At 43.8% G+C, this 22423-nt stretch overlaps 2 protein-coding genes across 8 annotated transcripts in view; both read left to right on the plus strand.

Annotated features, from left to right (window-relative positions):
- Positions 1–3981, plus strand: part of LOC309337013 (uncharacterized protein) — a 131827-nt gene extending 127846 nt beyond the window's left edge. Inside the window, exon 3 of the mRNA XM_081853633.1 lies at positions 2623–3981. Within this exon, the coding sequence (XP_081709759.1) occupies positions 2637–3905 (1269 nt within the window). The 5' untranslated portion in view covers positions 2623–2636 and the 3' untranslated portion in view covers positions 3906–3981. The remainder of the gene's footprint in view (positions 1–2622) is intronic.
- Positions 155–22218, plus strand: LOC309336897 (uncharacterized protein). Of its 7 annotated transcripts, none has more exons than XM_081853383.1 (3): positions 155–199; positions 10206–10704; positions 21215–22218. In XM_081853383.1, the coding sequence occupies exons 1-3, from the start codon at positions 163–165 to the stop codon at positions 22089–22091; spliced, it is 1413 nt and encodes a 470-aa protein (XP_081709509.1). In that variant the 5' UTR covers positions 155–162; the 3' UTR covers positions 22092–22218. The 7 variants fall into 7 exon arrangements, with proteins under 7 accessions (XP_081709509.1, XP_081709507.1, XP_081709505.1 ...); XM_081853381.1 differs by lacking the exon at positions 155–199 and adding an exon at positions 7551–7640; XM_081853382.1 differs by lacking the exon at positions 155–199 and adding an exon at positions 7580–7640 and having other exon boundaries at positions 10209–10704.
- The last annotated feature ends 205 nt before the right edge of the window (positions 22219–22423 follow it).

Consider the following 22423-nt stretch of genomic DNA (forward strand, 5'->3'; position numbering starts at 1 on the left):
TTGCCCGGAGAAGCCCAGAGGCTCCTGCCGCTCGGCTCCGAAACGGTTAAGAGCAGCGGCGACAGAGCTGAGATTCCTAGAGGGGAGGGAAAAAAGGCTGCCGGGAGAATAGCAGCTTCCGCTTCCTGTCCCGCTTCCTGGGGGGGGGGGGAGATACCTGTCATGGCGGCGGCTGTCCTTCCTCGCAGAGGCGCTGCAGGTGGGTCGTATTGTTATATATTATAACTGGGGGGGGGGTGGAGTGGGGGCGCTGCTGGAGGGAGTTGTGGGGAGGGATTTAAAAAAAACAACCCATTAGGCAAACCGTTTCAATGTAAGTTTTTTTCTGCGTCTCCTTTTTCTAGTCGTCAGTTTATCCAGATTTTCACATTTTTAAAGATCTCTTGAAAATTGGTCAGCATTTTGGTGCAGATTTCTCCTAATAGACACGCTTTTGCAAAGGGTATTTCCCCAAATATTTAAATGTGTGCTTTTATTTAAAATGCATGCGGCCCAATCGCCCCAAATATTTACATTTACCATAATTAATGCATTCTGTATATAATTCCGCTAAAATAATGCATTTATAGGGCTTTCCCCCTTTGTATTGGAGTAGGAAATCTTCTCCCAATGGAGGGGCAGATTTTTCTCCTCCTCTCCTCCCTGCAGGCCAACTTGGGCAGGTGGGGGACCTTCCTTGGGCTCCCCATAGGGCTTGGGGTCAAGGCAAACCCTTAAGCATTGGAAAACCTTCTGCTGGGGCTCCCCCTGGAACTTGTAATCATTTTTATCCGGCCTGATTTTATCATAATTTATTAAAATTGTATACCTCCCTATACCCACAGGCCTTAGGGCAGTTCACAGGATAAAATTGCAATATAAAAACTCAAAGTACACAATCAAAACATAAACAAAATCAACCCAATAACACCCCCCATCCAAACCACACACATTTTAAAACATTTGTGTTTCAATTAGATTCAGCAGTTTCTGCAAGAGGAGTTCTGGGCAGAAGAAGTTAAAAAAAAGGAGAAACAAGCAACTTCAAGTCCACATTAAAATTCCAAGTGTGGCTGAGGCCTTACTTAGACAGGCTAATACTACTACTAATATCCCTGAGCACCCTCTCCCACCAGTGTCTTGCCTCGGTAATGGACTGGATGAAAGCCAACAAATTGAAGCTTGATCCAGATAAGAGTGAGGCTCAGTTAGTGGGTGGTTCCCTAGAGCAGATGGCTGGGAGGTCGCCTGCTCTTGATGGGGTTACACTTCCTCTGGAGGAGCAGGTTCGTCGCTTGGGGGTTCTCCTGGATCCTTTGCTGTCGCTCGAGGCTCAGATGGCCTGGAGTGCCTTCCATCAGCTTTGGCTGGTGGCCCAGCCACACCCCTAGCTGGACAGGAATAGCCTATCTACCGTTGTCTGTGCTCTGGGACCTTCAAGGTTAGATATAGATATGTGTTATATGTAGGTCTGCCTCTGAAGACAGTTTGGAAACTTCAGCTAGTGCAGAATTCAGCGGCCAGGTTGCTGACCGGAGTTGGCGGTTTGAGCATATTACCCCCATCCTGGTCCAACTGCACTGGCTACCAGTTAGTTTCCGGGCTTAATTCAAGGTGCTGGTTTTGACCTATAAAGCCTTACATGGCTCAGGATCACAATACTTCAAGGACCACTTATTTGCATATGAACCTAGCCAGATCCTGAGGTCCTCCTTCGTGGGCCTCCTCCTCAAGTGGTCTGGAGGGTGGCAACACAAGAACAGGGCCTTCTCTGCAGTGGCTCCCTGTCTGTGGAATGCTCCCTGTCTGTGGAAGTTCACCTGGCGCCTTCCTTAAACTCTCTTTCCTCTCAAAGCTTCTCCTGTTTTATGTCCATGGAGCTTTCATGGCATAATACTGGAGTGGGTTGCCAGTTTCTTCTCCAGGTGGATCACATTTAGTCTAAACTCTTGGCTGACCTGTCTGTCTTAGGTGGCCCTGCAAGGCATAGGTCATAGCTGAGTTATTCAAGCCCCTTCACCATGACAAGGCAGTGATCCATGAAGGGGTATACACCTTTAGGTACCATGCAAACATGTTCCTTTTTAACCAGGCTTTTGCTTGATATGTTCGACATCCTATAGTTTTTTCAAACGTGGCGCTTTTTTGGGGGGGTGTTATTGGGTTGGGTTTTATTCTGATTATATATGATGTGATCTTTTCTGTGAACCATGCTGAGTCCTCCGGGTATAGGGCAGTATATAAACTCAATAAATAATAATCCCATATCAATAAATAATTATCCCATATTAATGCTTTCATTATTTGTACCCCCACGGATTGGACTGGGTTGCCCCAGCCACTCTAGCTGGCTTCTAACAAATATAAAAGCATAATAAAACATAAAAGACTTCCCTCTACATGGCTGCCTTCAGATGTCTTCTAAAAGTTGGATAGTTATTTATCTGACATCTCACAGGAGGGCGTTCCACAGGGTGGGCACCACTGCCAAGAAGGCCCTCTGCCTCGTTCCCGGTAACTTTCCTTCTCACAGTGAGGGAACTGCCACAAGGCCCTGGGACCTGGATCTCTGTATCCTGACTGAATGATCGGGGTGAAGACGCTCCTTTAGCATTTCATCAGTTTTCCTTTTTATTCCATCAGGAGATGTTGAAGGGATGCTGGCAGAAGGGGAACAATCAGAAGTGTCACCGAAAGGATCCAAAGAGCAAAGGAAGCTGAGGGTTCAAGATGGAGGCAGCAGGCGAGAGGGGAGACGAAAGCAGAAGCCGGAGGGTGACTCTTGTACGTCTCAGGGTGGTGAAAACCAAATTCCCAGAGAGGAGAAAAAGCATGAATGCACAGTGTGTGGAAAGAGATTTGGTCGTCGCTCAACTCTTACTTTACATCAAAGAGTACATACAGGAGAGAAACCATTTACATGTTCCGAGTGTGGAAAGAGCTTCAGTCAATGTGGCCAGCTTACTAGGCATCAAAGAACTCATACAGGGGAGAAACCGTATATATGTTCAGAGTGTGGAAAGAGCTTTATTTGGAGTAACAGCCTTATGTTGCATCAACGAACTCATACAGGGGAGAAACCATATAAATGCTTGGAGTGTGGAAAGAGCTACAGTCAAAGTAGTTCCCTCACCTTGCATCAAAGATCTCATACAGGGGAGAAACCGTATACATGTTCAGAGTGTGGAAAGAGCTACAGTCACTGTGGTGCCCTTACCTTGCATCAAAGATCTCATACAGGGGAGAAACCGTATACATGTTCAGAGTGTGGAAAGAGCTACAGTCACTGTGGTGCCCTTACCTCGCATCAAAGATCTCATACAGGGGAAAAACCGTATACATGTTCAGAGTGTGGAAGGAGCTTCAGTCAGAGTAGCCAACTTAAGTCCCATCAACGAACTCATACAGGGGAGAAACCGCATACGTGTTTGGAGTGTGGAAAGAGCTTCGCTCGCAGCAATGGGCTTACTAGACATCAACTAACTCATCGAGGCAGCAAACCTTATAAATGCTGGGAATGTGGCAAGAGCTTCAGTCGCAGTGACTACCTTTCCTCACATGAAAGGATTCATACAGGGGAGAAACGATATACATGTTTGGAGTGTGGAAAGAGCTTCAGCTACAGTTGCAGCCTTACCTTGCATCAAAGATTGCACACAGGAGAGAAACCTTATAAATGTTTGGAGTGTGGGAAGAGCTTCTGTCGCGGTAGCCAACTCACGTTGCATCAAAGAACTCATACAGGGGAGAAACCGTATTCATGTTCAGAGTGTGGAAAAAGCTTTGGTCGTAGTAGCTCCCTTAAGTTGCATCAAAGAACTCATACAGGGGAGAAACCGTATACATGTTCAGAGTGTGGAAGGAGCTTCAGTCAGAGTAGCTCCCTTAAGTCGCATCAAAGAACTCATACAGGGAGGAAATCTTAGAAATGTTTGGTGTATGGAAAGAACTTCAGTGGCAGGGGCTCCCTTCCTAAACAATAAAGAACTCGTACAAGGGAAATATCTTAGAAAGGGTTGGCGTGTGAGAAGATCTTTAATCATATCAAATAACTCCTACAGAGAGTAAACCAATGATCATGTTCTGGTCCCCCCAGGACAGCCATTATTGGATTGGGAGAACTTTCTGACAGTAAGAGCTGTTTTGACAATGGAACAGTCTCCCTCGGGGGGAGGTGGGCTCTCCTTCCTTGGAGGTTTTTAAGCAGAGGTTGGATGGGCTTCTGCTATGGATGCTTTAGCCGAGATTACTTCATTGCTGGGGGTTGGACTAGATGACCCTTGGGTTCCCTTATACCTACAGTTCTATGATTCTATATACAGCAGAAACATCATCTGCTAGGCAGCCCTGTTTAGGGAAGCTTTTAATGTTTAAGAGGTTATTGTATTTTAATATTCTTTTGTAAGCTGCCCAGAGTGGCTGGGGAAACGGAGCCAGATGGGCGGGGTATAAATAATAAATAATAAATTATTAATTATTATTCTGTTGGGAGCCGCCCAGAGTGGCTGGGGAAATCCCACCAGGTGGGAGGAGTATAAATTATTATTATTATTATAATTATTATTATTACTCGGGAGGAAGTTCCCTTCAGCCAGGCTCCTCTTTGTTTTTCTAGCTCTGTCTGCTTCCTCACCCACCCTCTCCAAATGGGTGAAAGCAGCAAGGAGAGGGAGCCAAGCTGCTAGCCCCTCTGCCATTAGCGAAATTGGGATAAGGAGAGAGGGAATACTGACAAGGGAGAGTAGGGAGGTCCACTGATGCCATCTAGCCTTCCCCCCAAATTAATTTATTATTATTATTATTATTACTATTATTCATTTCTATACCGCTTGATATTTTTAAAAAAAGTCTCAAAGAGGTTTACTGCATATTTAACATCAATAAAACAATCTAGAATCAAACATTTCTACAAATGCCAAATATAAAGTATACAGTCAAGGCAACATATTTAACAGGAAACTAAAATATTATCTTAAAATATTTCAAAATAAAACATTAGAAAGGAGGTCGACTACAGAATACATATTTAACACAAATTTAACAAACAAAAAACTTGAACATTTCAAAACAAAACATTGCTAAGTGAAGCCAACTATAAAATGCACATTGAAAACAGCATAGTTTACAAGCCGGTTGACTGACTGAACCCAAAGAGGACTCCTTAATGGTTCCTCAAATCCTCTCTTACAACAGTCGATTGCTGCCTCTTGTGGCAGTGAGTTGCACAGCTTAATTCCTCACTGTGAGAAAGGGTTTCTTTTATATATCCTGACTCTTCCACCATTCAGCCTCCTGTGACGCCCCCAAATTCTAGCACTAGGAGAAATAAAAAGCTTTTCTCTACCTACTTTCTCCACACAATGCACAATTTCATAATCGTGTCACTTCTCACTTGCTTTTTCTCTAAAAAGTTCCCAATTCTGCGACCTTTCTGCACAGCGGAGTTTCTCCATCCCCTCGATAATTTGGGCTGCCCTTTTCTGAAGGTGGGGTTGGGACCACTGGGTGCAAAGTACAACTTCTGGAAAATCTCATTTATCCCTTCTTTGGGGGGAGGGAAGTTTCCAGCCCCGAAGAGCAGAGCAGACACTTCAACGTGGATGTGAAGTCTCTGAAAACAGAGAGGAAGGTGACCAGGGGTCAGAGAGCGGGGCTTGTCCCTCCCCAGGACTTGGAAAACATGGTAAATCGGCGGCAGCAGAGCTCCACGACTCTCGTGACCTGCACAACCAAAATAATTGGTACATATAGTGCTTTTAAAATGAAGAAACACACCTTTTTATGGTCCACAATTCTTTTGTTTTGCTGTGGAGAACAACCAGGCCTGGATGTCTCCTGCCAAGGCCTCACTAAGCAGGGCCTACTAATCATCATGGAACATCTTCTCCCCAGGGACTGATTTTCTTGTTTCGTTTTGTTTTTTCAAAGGAAGAACAGAAAAAGATAACAAATGCAGAATTGTTCTTTTATTGTTTATAAGGTGTGAATATACTCGGATTCGAGAGTGGATTTCATGCTCTTTATTCAGCTCATAGTAGTGAGGAGGAACGAATGTTCCCCCACAGTAACTACTTTATATACATTATTTACACAATGGGCCCCACGTTATTGGCTAATGGATACTGTTAAACAATACTGAGGTATCAGATCTGGAAGGACGTGGTAATAGATTTGGTTAGCATGCTTAATTTTGGTATGAGAAAACAAAGGTGCACAAGGGATTCCTGAACCACGTTATAAGGAAATCAATTTACCAAGTATGGGACAAATATAAGAATTTATTAGAGAACAAGACACCTTTGTGGCTTTCCCCATTAGAAACCATATCTGTAAAAAGAGGTAAACACGAAACTGGGCAACATAAAAATATCTGTTAACAGAAGTAGAAAACAAATTAAAGGTAAAGAATATGAGGATAAAAAAGCTCTGTTAACAGATTGGTTACAATAGTGCCAAATAAATGACATATTCAAAGGTGACAAAGAGAAGGACTTTGGGAAGGAATTCTCAAAGTTCAAAAATGAATTATTAGAAAATAATGAGAAATTGTTATCAAGAATGTACAAACCACTGTTGGAATGGGAGACGAAAGATGAAGAGGTTAAAGCTGTAATGATACACTGGGCAAAAGACAGGTTATAATATACCACTTGAATAATAGGAAAAGCTGTGGAAAGAGATTTTAAAATTCATGGCTTGTAGTTCATTAAAAGAAAATTATATGAAGATGTACTGATGGTATTTGACTCCAGTAAAGCTTGCTGAAATTTATAAAGATATCTCTAATTTATGCTGGAAATGTAAGGATAAGGAAGGAGCTATTTTTTCATATGTGGTGGACGTGTAAAAAAGTAAAGGGCTTCTGGGAAATGATATACAATGAACTTTTAAAAATTCTTAAAATTAAATTTGTTTAAAAAAAACAGAGGCTTTTTTACTAGGAATAATAGGAGGAGAATTGCCAAGGAAGCAGAAGAGACTGTTTATTTATGCGACTACAGCAGCCAGATGCTACTAGCCCAGATGTGGAAAGAAAAAAAGGTCCCAAAGAAAGAAGAATGGAAAGAATATTGACTATGCCTAAATGGCTAAATTTTCCGTAAAGATCAGGCACCAAGATGAGAAAAAATTCAATCAACAATAGGAAAACTTTATAGAGTATTTTAGAGAATCTGTAAAAACATCAAAACATTAGCAGGTTTGATGTAACATTTATGAACCAAGAATAGAATTAGGAGGGGGAAAAGAAGTTGAAATTAATTGGAGAAATATAATTATATGCAAGGAGAATAAAGGGGGGGACGGAAACTAGGGGGGCCGGGGGGAAGACATTTATGGCAAATTTGGAAAAATGTTATTTTGAAAATTGCGGAAAAAAATTAAAATAGTTTAGAAAACTATTTGGGGCTCCCGTGCAGCTGATCCAGCGGGGCTTTCCGGAGGCGAGACCAGCGCCTCTCCTCGCTCTTTGCCCGGAGAAGCCCAGAGGCTCCTGCCACTCGGCTCCGAAACGGTTAAGAGCAGCGGCAACAGAGCTGAGATTCCTAGAGGGGAGGGGGAAAAGGCTGACGGGGGAATAGCAGCTTCCGCTTCCTGTCCCGCTTTTGGGGGGAAGATGCCGAATATGGCGGCAGCTGTTCTTCCTCGCGGAGGCGCTGGAGGTGGGTCATATTGTTATATATTATAACTGGGGGGGGTGGAGTGGGGGCGCTGCTGGAGGGAGTTGTGGGGAGGGATTAAAAAAAAACCCCATTAGGCAAACCATTTCAATGTAAGTTTTTTTTCTGCGTCTCCTTTTTCTCGTCGTCAGTTTATCCAGATTTTCACGTTATTATTTTTAAAGACCTCTTGAAAATTGGTCAGCATTTTGGTGCAGATCTCAGCTAATGCTCACGCTTTTGCAAAGGGTATTTCCCCAAATATTTACATTTGCCATAATTAATGCATTTTGTATATAATTCCGCTAAAATAATGCATTTATAGGGCTTTCCCCCTTTGTATGGGGGTAGGAAATCTTTTCCCAATGGAAGGGCAGATCTGTCTCCTCCTCTCCTCCCTGCAGGTGGGGGACCTTCCTTGGGCTCCCCATAGGGCTTGGGGTCAAGGCAAACCCTTAAGCATTGGGAAACCACCTGCAGGGGCTGCCCCTGGAACATGTAATAATGTTTATCCGGCCTGATTTTATTATAATTTATTAAAATTGTATACCTCCCTATACCCATAGGATAAAATCGCAATATTAAAACTCAAAAGTACATAATCAAAACATAAACAAAATCAACCCAATAACGCCCCCCCCCAACCACACACATTTTAAAACATCTGTGTTTAAATTAAATACAGCACTTCTGGGCAGAAGAGGTTAAAAAAAAGGAGAAACAAGGAACTTCAAGTCCACATTAAAATTACAAGCGTGGCTGAGGCCTTAGACAGGCTAATACTATTACTATTACTACTACTAATACCCCTGAGCACCCTCTCCCGCCAGTGTCTTGCCTCGGTAATTGACTGGATGAGAGCCAACAAATTGAAGCTCAAACCAGATAAGAGTGAGGCTCAGTTAGTGGGTGGTTCCCTAGAGCAGATGGCTGGAAGGTTTGTAGCTTGGGGGCAATCCTGGATCCTTTGCTGTTGCTTGAGGCTCAGATGGCCTGGAGTGCCTTCCATCACCTTTGGCTGGTAGCCCAGCTACACCCCTATCTGGACAGGGATAGCCTATCTACCGTTGACTATGCTCTGGGAACTTCAAGTTAGATATAGATACGCATTATACGTAGGGCTGCTTCTGAAGACAGTCTGGAAACTTCAGCTAGTGCAGAATTCAGCGGCCAGCTTGCTACCAATTAGTTTCCGGGCTCAATTCAACGTGCTGGTATTGACCTATAAAGCCTTAAATGGCTCAGGATCACAATACTTCAAGTACCACCTCAATACTTCAAGGGCTGCTTATTTCCATATGAACCTAGCCGTATCCTGAGGTCCTCCTTCGTGGGCTTCTTCTTCAAGTGGTCCGGAGGGTGGCAACACGAGAACAGGGCCTTCTCTGCAGTGGCTCCCCGTCTGTGGAATGCTCTTGCCAGGGAAGTTCACCTGGCGCCTTCCTTATACACCTTTGTTGTTGTTTACTCAACTTAGTTGTTTCCGACTCTCCGTGACCCCATGAATCAGAGCATGCCTTGGAAACTCACTTTCCTCTCAAAGCTTCTCCTGTTTTATGTCCATGGAGCTTTCATGGCATAATACTGGAGTGGGTTGCCAGTTTCTTCTCCAGGTGGATCAAATTTAGTCTAAACTCTCGGCTGACCTGTCTGTCTTAGGTGGCCCTGCACGGCATAGGTCTTAGCTTCTCTTGAGTTATTCAAGCCCCTTCGCCACGACAAGGCAGTGATCCATGAAGGGGTATACACCTTTAGGTGGCGTGCAAACATGTTCCTTTTTAACCAGGCTTTTGCTAGATATCTTTGACATCCTGTAGTCATTTTCAAATGTGGCTCTTTTTTGGGGAGTGTTATTGGGTTGTTTTTATTCTGATTATATATGTTATCTTTTCTGTGAACCATGCCGAGTCCTCCGGGTATAGGGGGGTATATAAACTCAATAAATAATAATACCATATTAATACTTTCATTATTTGTACCCCACGGATCTGACTGGGTTGCCCCAGCCACTCTAGCTGTTTCTAACAAATACAAAAGCATAATAAAACATTTAAAGCTTCCCTCTACATGGCTGCCTCCAATTGTCTTCTAAAAGTTGCATAGTTATTTTTTTTGACAACTGGGTTGTTTTTATTCTGATTATATATGTGATCTTTTCTGTGAACCACGCTGAGTCCTCCGGGTATAGGGCGGTATATAAACTCAATAAATAATAATACCATATTAATACTTTCATTATTTGTACCCCACCGATCTGACTGGGTTGCCCCAGCCACTCTTCTAACAAGTATAAAAGCATAAAACATTTAAAACTTCCCTCTACATGGCTGCCTCCAATTGTCTTTTAAAAGTTGCATAGTTATTTTTTTTGACAACTGACGGGAGGGCGTTCCGCAGGGTGGGCACCACTACCAAGAAGGCCCTCCGCCTTGTTCCCTGTAACTTCCCTTCTCACAGTGAAGGAACTGCCACAAGGCCCTTGGAACCTGGATCTCTGTGTCCTGACTGAATGATTGGGGTGAAGACGCTCCTTTAGCATTTCATCAGTTTTCCTTTTTATTCCATCAGGAGATGTTGAAGGGATGCTGGGAGAAGGGGAACAATCAGAAGTGTCATCAAAAGGATCCAAAGAGGAGGAGGAGCAAAGGAAGCTGAGGGTTCAAGATGGAGGCAGAAGGCAAGAGGGGAGACGAAAGCAGAAGCCGGAGGGTGACTCTTGTACGTCTCAGGGTGGTGAAAACCAAATTCCCAGAGAGGAGAAAAAGCATGAATGCACCGTGTGTGGAAAGATATTGGGTAGTCACTCAACTCTTACTTTACATCAAAGAGTGCACACAGGAGAGAAACCATATATATGTTCCGAGTGTGGAAAGAGCTTCAGTCAGAGTCACTACCTTAAGTCGCATCAAAGAACTCATACAGGAGAGAAACCGTATACATGTTCAGAGTGTGGAAAAAGCTTTATTTGGAGGAGCAGCCTTATGTTACATCAAAGAACTCATACAGGGGAGAAACCGTATACATGTTCAGAGTGTGGAAAAAGCTTCAGTCGGAGTAGCCACCTTAAGTTGCATCAATCAACTCATACAGGGGAGAAACCGCATACATGTTTGGAGTGTGGAATGCGTTTCGCTCGCAGCAATGGGCTTACTAGACATCGACAAACTCATCGAGGCAGCAAACCTTATAAATGCTGGGAATGTGGCAAGAGCTTCAGTCGCATCGACCACCTTTCCTTGCATGAAAGAATTCATACAGGGGAGAAACCATATACATGTTTGGAGTGTGGTAAGTGCTTCAGCCAGAGTTGCAGCCTTACCTTGCATCAAAGATTGCACACAGGAGAGAAACCTTATAAATGTTTCGAGTGTGGGAAGAGCTTCAGTTGCGGTAGCCAACTCACGTTGCATCAACGAACTCATACAGCAGAGAAACCGTATACATGTTCGGAGTGTGGAAGGAGCTTCAGTTGCAGTAGCTCCCTTAAGTCGCATCAGAGAACTCATACAGGGAGGAAATCTTAGAAATGTTTGGTGTATGGAAAGAACTTCAGTGACGGGCTCCCTTCCTAAACAATAAAGAACTCGTACAAGGGAAACATCTTAGAAAGGGTTGGCGTGTGGGAAGATCTTTAATCATATCAAATAACTCCTACAGAGAGTAAACCAATGATCGTGTTCTGGTCCCCCCAGGATAGCCATTATTGGAGTGGAAGAACTTTCTGACAGTAAGAGCTGTTTTGACAATGGAACAGTCTCCCTCGGGGGGGAGGCGGGCTCTCCTTCCTTGGAGGTTTTTAAGCAGAGGTTGGATGGGCTTCTGCTATGGATGCTTTAGCTGAGATTACTTCAGTGCTGGGGGTTGGACTAGATGACCCTTGGGGTCCCTTATAACTACAGTTCTATAATTCTATATACACCAGAACCATCATCTGATAAACAACTCTTATCACAAGCTTGGCAGATCTGGAGATATACTTGATCATCAGATAATGCCAATATTATTCACTTGGACTGTGCTGTTTGAACCCATGTACAAGTCTAGGTGCCTATTCTATAGTTCCCAAAGCAAGGAAGGATTGGACTCTGATTAATAAAATACACATGAGGATTGACCAGCAAGACTCTGGGAGGAGTGCGTATAATAATTCTCTCCCTACCCCTTGGCCCAGGTCGTTTTATTCACAAAAGAACTCTTTACACAGTGTTTGTAAGAACCAATCAGATTTCCTCTGAGCATTTCAAAAAACCCCATGTGGGACAAAGTTAGATCAGTAAAGGAAGGAAGGGTGGTATTCACCATCTCTTTGTGAACTCTCTTCCTGAACTCTCTTCCTGGCCCTAAGATCTATCTAAAGATTAACAAACTACATCAAAGTAACCTATTAACTTCATGGCCTAGGGTGCCTGGTGCAGCAACTGGTCTGTGTCCTAGAATGCTTATACGTGCTTGTCAGACATAGAGAAATGGCAGTAGAGAAAAAGGGCATAGGTGCAGAGGCTTGTGGGATTTGATCAGAAATTATTGTCAATGAATCAAACCCAGTCAACGCAGTGCTTTCATTGCAGACACAATGGCTTGATGCATATCATTCCTCATAGTAATCCCGTCTGATCACTATAGTTATAGCTGCTATCTCTGTTTCATGTACATCATAAAATGAAACAGAAAAAGCTGTACGAAAATAAAATCTTTATGAAAATTTCAAAAAACTCATGAGTCCCACCTACACTGGAAAAAAAAAGGGATCTGTTCACATCCCTTATGGTTAGCTTACTGCAATGTACCGTACAAAGAGCCACCCTTGAAGGTTGGGCCACAGGCTGTAGCTGGTGCAGAACGCAATAGCCAGGTGGCTTGTGTGACAGAGGTAAAGGACCCCTGGACAGTTAAGTCCAGTTAAAGGCAGCTATGGGGTTGCATCTCTCATCTTGCTTTCAGGCCGAGGGAGCTGGCGTTTGTCCACAGAAACTTTCTGGGTCATGTGGCCAGCAGGACTAAACCGTTTCTGGCGCAATGGAACACCGTGACGGAAACCAGAACTCACGGAAACACCATTTGCCTTCATTCCACAGTGGTACCTATTTACCTAATTGCACCGGCGTGCTTTCGAACTGCTAGGTTGGCAGGAGCTGGGGCAGAGCAGCAGGAGCTCACTCCGTCGCACAGATTCGAACCGCCAACCTTGCCATCAGCAAGCCCAAGAGGCTCAGTGGTTTAGACCACAGTGCCATCCACGTCAGGCTTGTGGGAGGAAACTACTGCCAGCATAGAACAGCCTGCTAGTGGGATTTGCACTTGCTACCAATCTGCTACTGGGCTGAGTTCAAGGAGTTTGTACTAACGTGCAAGTCCCTGTTCTGCTCAGTCCCAGATATACAGTAGAGATTCTCCTGCAAGTTCCAAAGATCTCCAAAGCACACAGCCAGAATGGGGCTTTTAGTGTCACTGTTTGTGTTCTGTGGAATGGCATCCCTTTCGGGGGAGGGGGAATTGGGACATTTTCCACCTTTTTCAGCTGGATAAATAAATTTTAATAATGGGTGTCCACTTGTTACAGTTTTAGTCTTATTTTTGTTGTTGCCTTGGTGTATATAACTGCTTTTTAAAACATTTTTTTATATAATTTGCCTTGGGACGGTGGTTTAGAAGGCAATCAATTGTTTTTTAAAAATATTATTAAAATACTTTTCACGTTTATACATTTCACTAATTTTACAATCATTTTGATATTTCAAGGTTTGACTTCCTCCTCTTTCTGCGGTTCCTTAAATTTATTTTTAATATCTTCTGCATATCCAAATTAACTTAATTTGCTCATTTATTCATCTTCTTTAAATATATACTGGTATAAAACTGCAGGTTATTACAATAATCCTACCAATGTTTTTATCTGTTTACAATTTATCTGTAAATATTCAATAAACCATTTCCATTCTTTTATTTAAAAAAATGTTATCTTGATTTCTTATTCTTCTGGTAAGTTTTGCCATAGAAGGCAATCGTATTTAAGGCAATCAATAAATCACTGTTACAAATAATATGATAATAATTTTTGCTTTTTCTACTGGCATCTGACCAGGGTTAATCCTCCTGTGGATTTTTGTAAAACGGGAAAACGGTAGATAAACAGAAGCAGAGCTATAGAAAGAGATATACGGAAGATATACACAAATAGATAAATCTCGCTGTACCAAAAGAATAAGACTTGTGATGCTGACACACAGTCGTTAAACCGGTTGAGTATTGCCAGTTAATTTACTTGCATTTCTGAAGATATATTATCATCAAGCAGAGTAAAAGGGAACCTTACCGAGAGAGGACACGATCCTGCAAATCTCCTTCATAATTTGGCTGTTCAGGGCTCTCTGGTCAGGACCCAGCAGAGCCCATTCCTCTTCAGTGAAACTGAGTCCTGAGAGGGAAAGGGGGGGAAATGCTTCCTTGCAAATATCAAAATAGACCGGCCTACAAGCAAAATCCCAGAGCCTTGTTAAGGGGAACTGAATGGGCATTGCCCTCAGGATTAATATACATTGGTACCTTGGTTCTCAAACTTAATCCATTCTGGAGGTCTGTTCCCAAACCAAAGCATTCCAAAACCAAGGCGCACTTTCCCATAGAAAGTATTGTAAAATGGATTAATCCATCCCAGAACACAGACAGACCTCAGCGTAACACTCAAAACAGAAGCATAACACTCACAATTGAATCAAGGCACATTTGGCTTCCCAAAAAAGTTTGCAAACTGGAACACTTACTTCCGGGTTTGCGGTGTTTGGGTTCCAAGTTGTTGGAGTACCAAGGCGTTTGAGAACCAAGGTACCACTGTAGAGGCTGCAGAAGCTTTTCCCCCCACCTGGGAGCCTCTTTCTATTCAAGACAATATTAGGGGCGGATCCAGAGGCAAAATTTGCTACCTCCATCCAAGGAAACAACAGGCATGATCAGAGTCAAGGGCACATTTCGGCTAGGCAAAAACACTCAAGGAGTGTCTTCTGTGTTGCTGGGAAGGGGGGGTGGCCTGGGGAGAGTCCTAAGGGCCAGAGAGAGGCTTGGAGGGCCGCAGTTAGTGCCCCTGACTATGATGCCTGAGGTTCCCCACTCCTGATTCAAATCTTCATGAGTGGCGTTGACAGCCTTCCTAATGGGTAGCAAGATAGCGGTACCGGCAGGGTCCCCGGTCCTGATTCCCTCTACCTGATTTGGTGACCCAGAAAGAGCTTGTCCTCCATCCCCAGTCTTACAGACTTTTATATTCACCTTTTCATACCTTTTAGCTTTCCAAAACGCTTTTCAAATTTTAAATGACTGTATCCCACCCTTTTATGCTGGTCTATGACGGTAATAAAAAAATTGTATTATAATAAAACACCAAACATTTAAAACTTCCTGATACAGTGCTGTGACTTCCCAGGGAATGCTGGGAACTTTAGCTCTGTGAGGAAAAATGTGTCTCCTAACAGCTCTGCTTAACAAACTACGCTTCCAGGATCCCCGGCGGGGGACAACAACAATGGCATTATTGTTTAAAATGGTTTGATATTGCTTTAAATGTATAGTTCAGATGGGGTGTTATCAGGTCTACAGGCTGACCTCGGGCATACAACACAATGCACCCTAATTTGTATACTTCTTCGCCTTTTTCTATTTCCTTATCCTGCGTCCCCTGCTCTGAATAACAACTTGTCACTATTTTGTGATGTTTTTGTAAGGCCTAATAAACTTATTGTTCAACTAAGTTGTGCAGGGTTTCGGGGTGGGGTGGCGAAGCTTCGCTTCTCCAGGAGAAATACATTTTGCGCAATTTATTTGGCTTCTGAAGTCACTGCTATGCCATGAGGACTGGGAACCGTCCTGCCACCAAACAACTGCCTCAGGATATCTTTCTATGACATCTGGAAACCAACAACTCAGCTGGCGAGCGAAGGGAGAAGTCACCAGGTTGTGAAGATTGTGGAGCATCTTTGGTGGCAGCCCTGTGTTAGGAAGAGCATTTAAGGCAGCCCACTACAGAGTCGACACACACCAGCCTCTGGAACAGGCAGCCCCACCTCCAGTGGGTCACCCCCTTTGAGAGCGGTCAGTTGTTCCGTCTTCTCCAGGCTCAGCTTCAGCAAACAGCAAAATCAAGCCAATGTGTACCTGCTGAGGCCGACACTCAGGGAACCAGGCAGTGGGCCTTCTTGGTGGTGACGCCCGCCCTGGGGAACGTCCTCCCATCAGGTGTCAAGGAAATAAACAACTATCTGACTTGTACCAGACATCTGAAGGCAGCGAAGCTTATAATGTTTAACAGGTTATTGTATTTTAATATTCTGTTGGAAGCCGCCCAGAGTGGCTGGGGAAACCCAGCCAGATGGGTGGGGTATAAATAATAAATTATTATTATTATTATTATTATTATTATTATTCTGTTGGGAACCACCCAGAGTGGCTGGGGAAATCCCGCCAGATGGGAGGGGTATAAATTATTATTATTATTATTATTATTATTATTATTATTATTACTCGGGAGGAAGCTCCTTTCAGCCAGGCTCCTCCTTGTTTTTCTAGCTCTGTCTGCTTCCTCACCCTCCCTCTCCAAATGGGCAGAAGCAGCAAGGAGAGGGAGCCTATGTGGTGGACGTGTCAAAAAGTAAAGGGCTTCTGGGAAATGATATGCAATGAACTTTTAAAAATTCTTAAAATTACATTTGTTTAAAAAAAACAGAGACTTTTTTACTAGGCGTAATAGTAGAAGAATTGCCAAGGAAGCAAGAGACTGTTTATTTATGCGACTACAGCAGCCAGAATGCTACTAGCCCAGATGTGGAAAGAAGGAAAGGTCCCAAAGAAAGAAGAATGGGAAACTCAAGATGATGGACTCTGCCGAAATGGCTAAACTAACCGTGAAGATCAGTTCACCTGGCGTGCTCTGGTCCATGGGGTCACGAAGGGTCGGACACGACTAAACGACTAAACAACAACAACAACAAGAACGGTCAAGATCAGGCACCAAGATGAGAAAAAATTCAGTCTAGAATGGGAAAGCTTTATGGATTATTTTAGAGAACACTGTAAAAACATTAGTAGGTTTGGTGTAACATTTATGAACTAAGAATAGAATTAGGAGGGGGAAAAGAAGTTGAAATTAATTGTAGAAATGTAATTATATGCAAGGAGAATAAAGGGGGGGGAATGGAAACCAGGGGGGCAAGGGGAAAAGCCATTTATTGCAAATTTGGATTGGATATGTATGTACCAAAAGGAAAAATGTTATTTTGAAAACTGAAAATAACATATATATATATATATAAATATATATATATATTTAAAAATAGTTTAGAAAACGTTTTGGGCTCCCGTGCAGCTGATCCAGCGGGGCTTTCCGGAGGCGAGACCAGCGCCTCTCTTCGCTCTTTGCCCGGAGAAGCCCAGAGGCTCCTGCCGCTCGGCTCCGAAACGGTTAAGAGCAGCGGCGACAGAGCTGAGATTCCTAGAGCGGAGGAAAAAAGGCTGACGGGAGAATAGCAGCTTCCGCTTCCTCTCCCGCTTCCGGGGGGAGATGCTGAACATGGCGGCGGCTGTCCTTCCTCGCGGAGGCGCTGCAGGTGGGTCATATCGTTATATATTATAAGTGGGGGGGGGGGAGTGGGGGCGCTGCTGGAGGGAGTTGTGGGGAGGGATTAAAAAAAAAACCCCATTAGGCAAAGCGTTTCAATGTAAGTTTTTTTCTGCGTCTCCTTTTTCTCGTCGTCAGTTTATCCAGATTTTCACATGTTACTATTTTTAAAGACCTCTTGAAAATTGGTCAGCATTTTGGTGCAGATTTATCCTAATGGACACGCATTTGCAAAGGGTATTTCCCCAAATATTTACATTTACCATAATTAATGCATTCTGTATTTAATTCCGCTAAAATAATGCATTTATAGGGCTTTTCCCCTTTGTATGGGGGTAGGACATCTTTTCCCAATGGAAGGGAGGATCTTTCTCCTGCTCTCCTCCCTGCAGGCCAACTTGGGCAGGTGGGGGACCTTCCTTGGGCTCCCCATAGGGCTTGGGATCAAGGCAAACCCATAAGCATTGGAAAACCTTCTTCAGGGGCTCCCCCCTGGAACATGTAATAATTTTTATCCGGCCTGATTTTATTATAATTTATTAAAATTGTATGCCTCCCTATACCCACAGGCCTTAGGGCAGTTCACAGGATAAAATTGCAATATAAAAACTCAAAGTACATAATCAAAACATAAACAAAATCAACCCAATAACCCCCCGCCCCCCGCTAACCACACACATTTTATTTTTATTTTTTTAAAATGATATTTATTAGAAGTTTAAAAATTACAGAAAAAAGTAGAAAACAACAACAAAATTAACAAAACATACATTACAATACATAGAAAGGGGGGAAAACATAAAAACCTTCTGCAGATTGTAGCAGGAACCCCCCCACCCCAATCATTCTGTTTGTATAAACTTCACACTCACACACTACATACGCCACATTTCTGTTATAAATTCATAGAAAATCAACCATACATTGGATTTGCACTGTTCCATTTTTATTTTACTCCATATGACAAGAACTAACCAAGGGGGGTGACTTAGTCTTGGTCTCAGCACATACACAGGAGCCCTGCCCATACCAACCCTGATGATCCCAGACAGAAGACAATCAAGATCACAAAGAACCTGCATATGGGAGTGGATTCAAACAAAGGACACTGATCAGATCTTCCCTCAGGGGGCAGGAAACTGCAAACTGCCCTTTCTCCTCTGGAAAGCACTCATGGGGAGGGGGAAAGGAGGAACCAGCCAGGTGACAAGACACTCAGGTTACCACCACAACTCCTCCCTCAGCCCCTCCTTTCTGTAATGTATGCCTCCCTCAACCCCTCCTTTCTGTAATGTATGCATGACGTTTCTGGGGGTGGGCTAGACCTAGAGGAGGGGAATTTCAAAAGTTTTTATAAGACCTTGCACACTATTCTTCTGGGTCTTTCCTCTCTCCTGCACGTGAGGGGAATACCCTGTTGCAACAGTTCAATAAAGGCCAAGCCTACAGGCTGCTGTTTTGCTCCAAGTTATCCTGGTTGGTGTCTTTGTTTTGTCCAAGGGAGCCCTCGGATTTTTCCTGTAACAAGATCTTCTTGTTTATACCTGCACTTGACCTTGTCTTTTGTTGATCTTTTTCTTAATTTCTTTCCTTTCTCATTGAAGAGTAGGTCTCGGGGAAACCCCACAGTCCCATTCCCCACATTCAGCAATGTAGTCCAGAAAGTATTTAAAAGCATGTTTCAAAGTCCCTAATTTTGGAGGGACTTTCAAACCACACACATTTTAAAATATTTGCGTTTCAATTAAATACAGCAGTTTCTGCAAGAGGAGTTCTGGGCAGAAGAAGTTAAAAAAAAGGAGAAACAAGCAACTTCAAGTCCACATTAAAAGTGTGGCTGAGGCCTTACTTAGACAGGCTACTACTACTACTACTAATACCCCTGAGCACCCTCTCCCGCCAGTGTCTGGGTAATGGACTGGATGAAAGCCAACAAATTGAAGCTCAATCCAGATAAGGGTGAGGCTCAGTTAGTGGGTGGTTCCCTAGAGCAGATGGCTGGAAGGTCGCCTGCTCTTGATGGGGTTACACCTCTGGAGGAGCAGGTTCATCGCTTGGGGGTAATCCTGGATCCTTTGCTGTCGCTCGAGGCTCAGATGGCCTGGAGTGCCTTTCATCACCTTTGGCTGGTGGCCCAGCTACACCCCTATCTGGACAGGAATAGCCTATCTACCGTTGTCTATGCTCTGGTAACTTCAAGGTTAGATATAGATACGCATTATACGTAGGCCTGCTTCTGAAGACAGTCTGGAAACTTCAGCTAGTGCAGAATTCAGCGGCCAGGCTGCTCACTGGAGTAAGATGGTTTGAGCATATTACCCCCGTCCTGGTCCGACTGCACTGGCTACCAGTTAGTTTCAAGGTGCTGGTTTTGACCTATAAAGCTTTACATGGCTCAGGATCACAATACTTCAAGGGCTGCTTCTTTCCATATGAACCTAGACAGATCCTGAGGCCCTCCTTCGTGGGCCTCCTCCTCAACTGGTCTGGAGAGTGGCAACACGAGAACAGGGCCTTCTCTGCAGTGGCTCCCTGTCTGTGGAATGCTCTCCCCAGGGAAGTTCACCTGGCGCCTTCCTTATACTCCCCATGAATCAGAGCATGCCTTGGAAACTCACTTTCCTCTCAAAGCTTCTCCTGTTTTATGTCCATGGAGCTTTCATGGCATAATACTGGAGTGGTTTGCCAGTTTCTTCTCCAGGTGGATCAAATTTAGTCTAAACTCTCGGCTGACCTGTCTGTCTTAGGTGGCCCTGCACGGCATAGGTCTTAGCTTCTCTTGAGTTATTCAAGCCCCTTCGCCACGACAAGGCAGTGATCCATGAAGGGGTATACACCTTTAGGTGGCGTGCAAACATGTTCCTTTTTAACCAGGCTTTTGCTAGATATCTTTGACATCCTGTAGTCATTTTCAAATGTGGCTCTTTTTTGGGGAGTGTTATTGGGTTGTTTTTATTCTGATTATATATGTTATCTTTTCTGTGAACCATGCCGAGTCCTCCGGGTATAGGGGGGTATATAAACTCAATAAATAATAATACCATATTAATACTTTCATTATTTGTACCCCACGGATCTGACTGGGTTGCCCCAGCCACTCTAGCTGTTTCTAACAAATACAAAAGCATAATAAAACATTTAAAGCTTCCCTCTACATGGCTGCCTCCAATTGTCTTCTAAAAGTTGCATAGTTATTTTTTTTGACAACTGACAGGAGGGCGTTCCGCAGGGTGGGCACCACTACCAAGAAGGCCCTCTGCCTCGTTCCCTGTAACTTCCCTTCTCACAGTGAGGGAACTGCCACAAGGCCCTGGGACCTGGATCTCTGTGTCCTGACTGAATGATTGGGGTGAAGACGCTCCTTTAGCATTTCATCAGTTTGCCTTTTTATTCCATCAGGAGATGTTGAAGGGATGCTGGCAGAAGGAGAACAATCAGAAGTGTCACCGAAAGGATCCAAAGAGCAAAGGAAGCTGAGGGTTAAAGATGGAGGCAGCAGGCAAGAGGGGAGACGAAAGCAGAAGCCGGCGGGTGACTTTGGTACGTCTCAGGGTGGTGAAAACCAAATTGGCAGAGAGGAGAAAAAGCATGAATGCACCGTGTGTGGAAAGATATTGGGTAGTCACTCAACTCTTACTTTACATCAAAGAGTGCACACAGGAGAGAAACCATATATATGTTCCGAGTGTGGAAAGAGCTTCAGTCAGAGTCGTTCCCTTAAGTCGCATCAAAGAACTCATACAGGAGAGAAACCGTATACATGTTCGGAGTGTGGAAAAAGCTTTATTTGGAGGAGCAGCCTTATGTTACATCAACGAACTCATACAGGGGAGAAACCATATAAATGTTTGGAGTGTGGAAAGAGCTTCAGTGAAGGTAGTTCCCTCACCTTGCATCTACAAACTCATACAGGAGAGAAACCGTATGCATGTTCAGAATGTGGAAAGTGCTTTATTTATAGTAACAGCCTTAGGTTGCATCAAAGAACTCATACAGGGGAGAAACCGTATACATGTTCGGAGTGTGGAAAGAGCTTCAGTGACAATGGTACCCTTACCTTGCATCAAAGAACTCATACAGGGGAGAAACCGTATACATGTTCGGAGTGTGGAAGGAGCTTCAGTCGGAGTAGCCTCCTTAAGTCGCATCAAAGAACTCATACAGGAGAGAAACCGCATACGTGTTTGGAGTGTGGAATGAGCTTCGCTCGCAGCAATGGGCTTACTAGACATCAACAAACTCATCGAGGCAGCAAACCTTATAAATGCTGGAAATGTGGCAAGAGCTTCAGTCGCAGTGACTACCTTTCCTCACATGAAAGGATTCATACAGGGGAGAAACAATATACATGTTTGGAGTGTGGAAAGAGCTTCAGCCAGAGTTCCAGCCTTACCTTGCATCAAAGATTGCACACAGGAGAGAAACCTTATAAATGTTTCGAGTGTGGGAAGAGCTTCAGTCGTGGTAGCTTACTTACACTGCATCAACAAACTCATACAGGAGAGAAACCGTATACATGTTCAGAGTGTGGAAAAAGCTTCAGGTGCAGTAGCCGTCTGACGTTGCATCAAAGAACTCATACAGGAGAGAAACCGTATACATGTTCAGAGTGTGGAAAAAGCTTCAGTTGCAGTAGCTCCCTTAAGTCGCATCAAAGAACTCATACAGGAGAGAAACCGTATACATGTTCGGAGTGTGGAAAAAGCTTCAGTCACCATAGCACCTTTAAGCTGCATCAAAGAACTCATACAGGAGAGAAGCTGTATTCATGTTCAGAGTGTGGAAAAAGCTTCAGTCAGAGTAGCTCCCTTAAGTCGCATCAAAGAACTCATACAGGGAGGAAATCTTAGAAATGTTTGGTGTATGGAAAGAACTTCAGTGACAGGGGCTCCCTTCCTAAACAGTAAAGAACTCATACAAGAGAAACATCTTCGAAAGGGATGGAGTGTGGGAGGATCTTTAATCATATCAAAAAATTATGGAGAGAGGATTTGAAATTTACAGCGTGTTATACATCAAAATAGGGACGTGGGTGGTGCTGTGGGTTAAACCACAGAGCCTAGGGCGTGCTGTTCAGAAGGTTGGCGGTTCGAATCCCCGGCGACGGGGTGAGCTCCTGTTGCTCAGTCCCTGCTCCTGCCAACCTAGCAGTTCGAAAGCACGTCAAAGTGCAAGTAGATAA

This window comes from Podarcis erhardii (assembly GCF_964252035.2).
Source record: "Podarcis erhardii genome assembly, chromosome: 2".
Taxonomy (NCBI): domain Eukaryota; kingdom Metazoa; phylum Chordata; class Lepidosauria; order Squamata; family Lacertidae; genus Podarcis; species Podarcis erhardii.

Excerpts from the sequence above, each read along its gene's own strand:
- LOC309336897 (XM_081853379.1), top strand. The coding sequence starts at position 7,595 with ATGCCGAATATGGCGGCAGCTGTTCTTCCTCGCGGAGGCGCTGGAG. Across the intron at positions 7,641-20,640 it reads TCCTCGCGGAGGCGCTGGAG|GAGATGTTGAAGGGATGCTG; the intron begins GTGGGTCATATT and ends TTATTCCATCAG.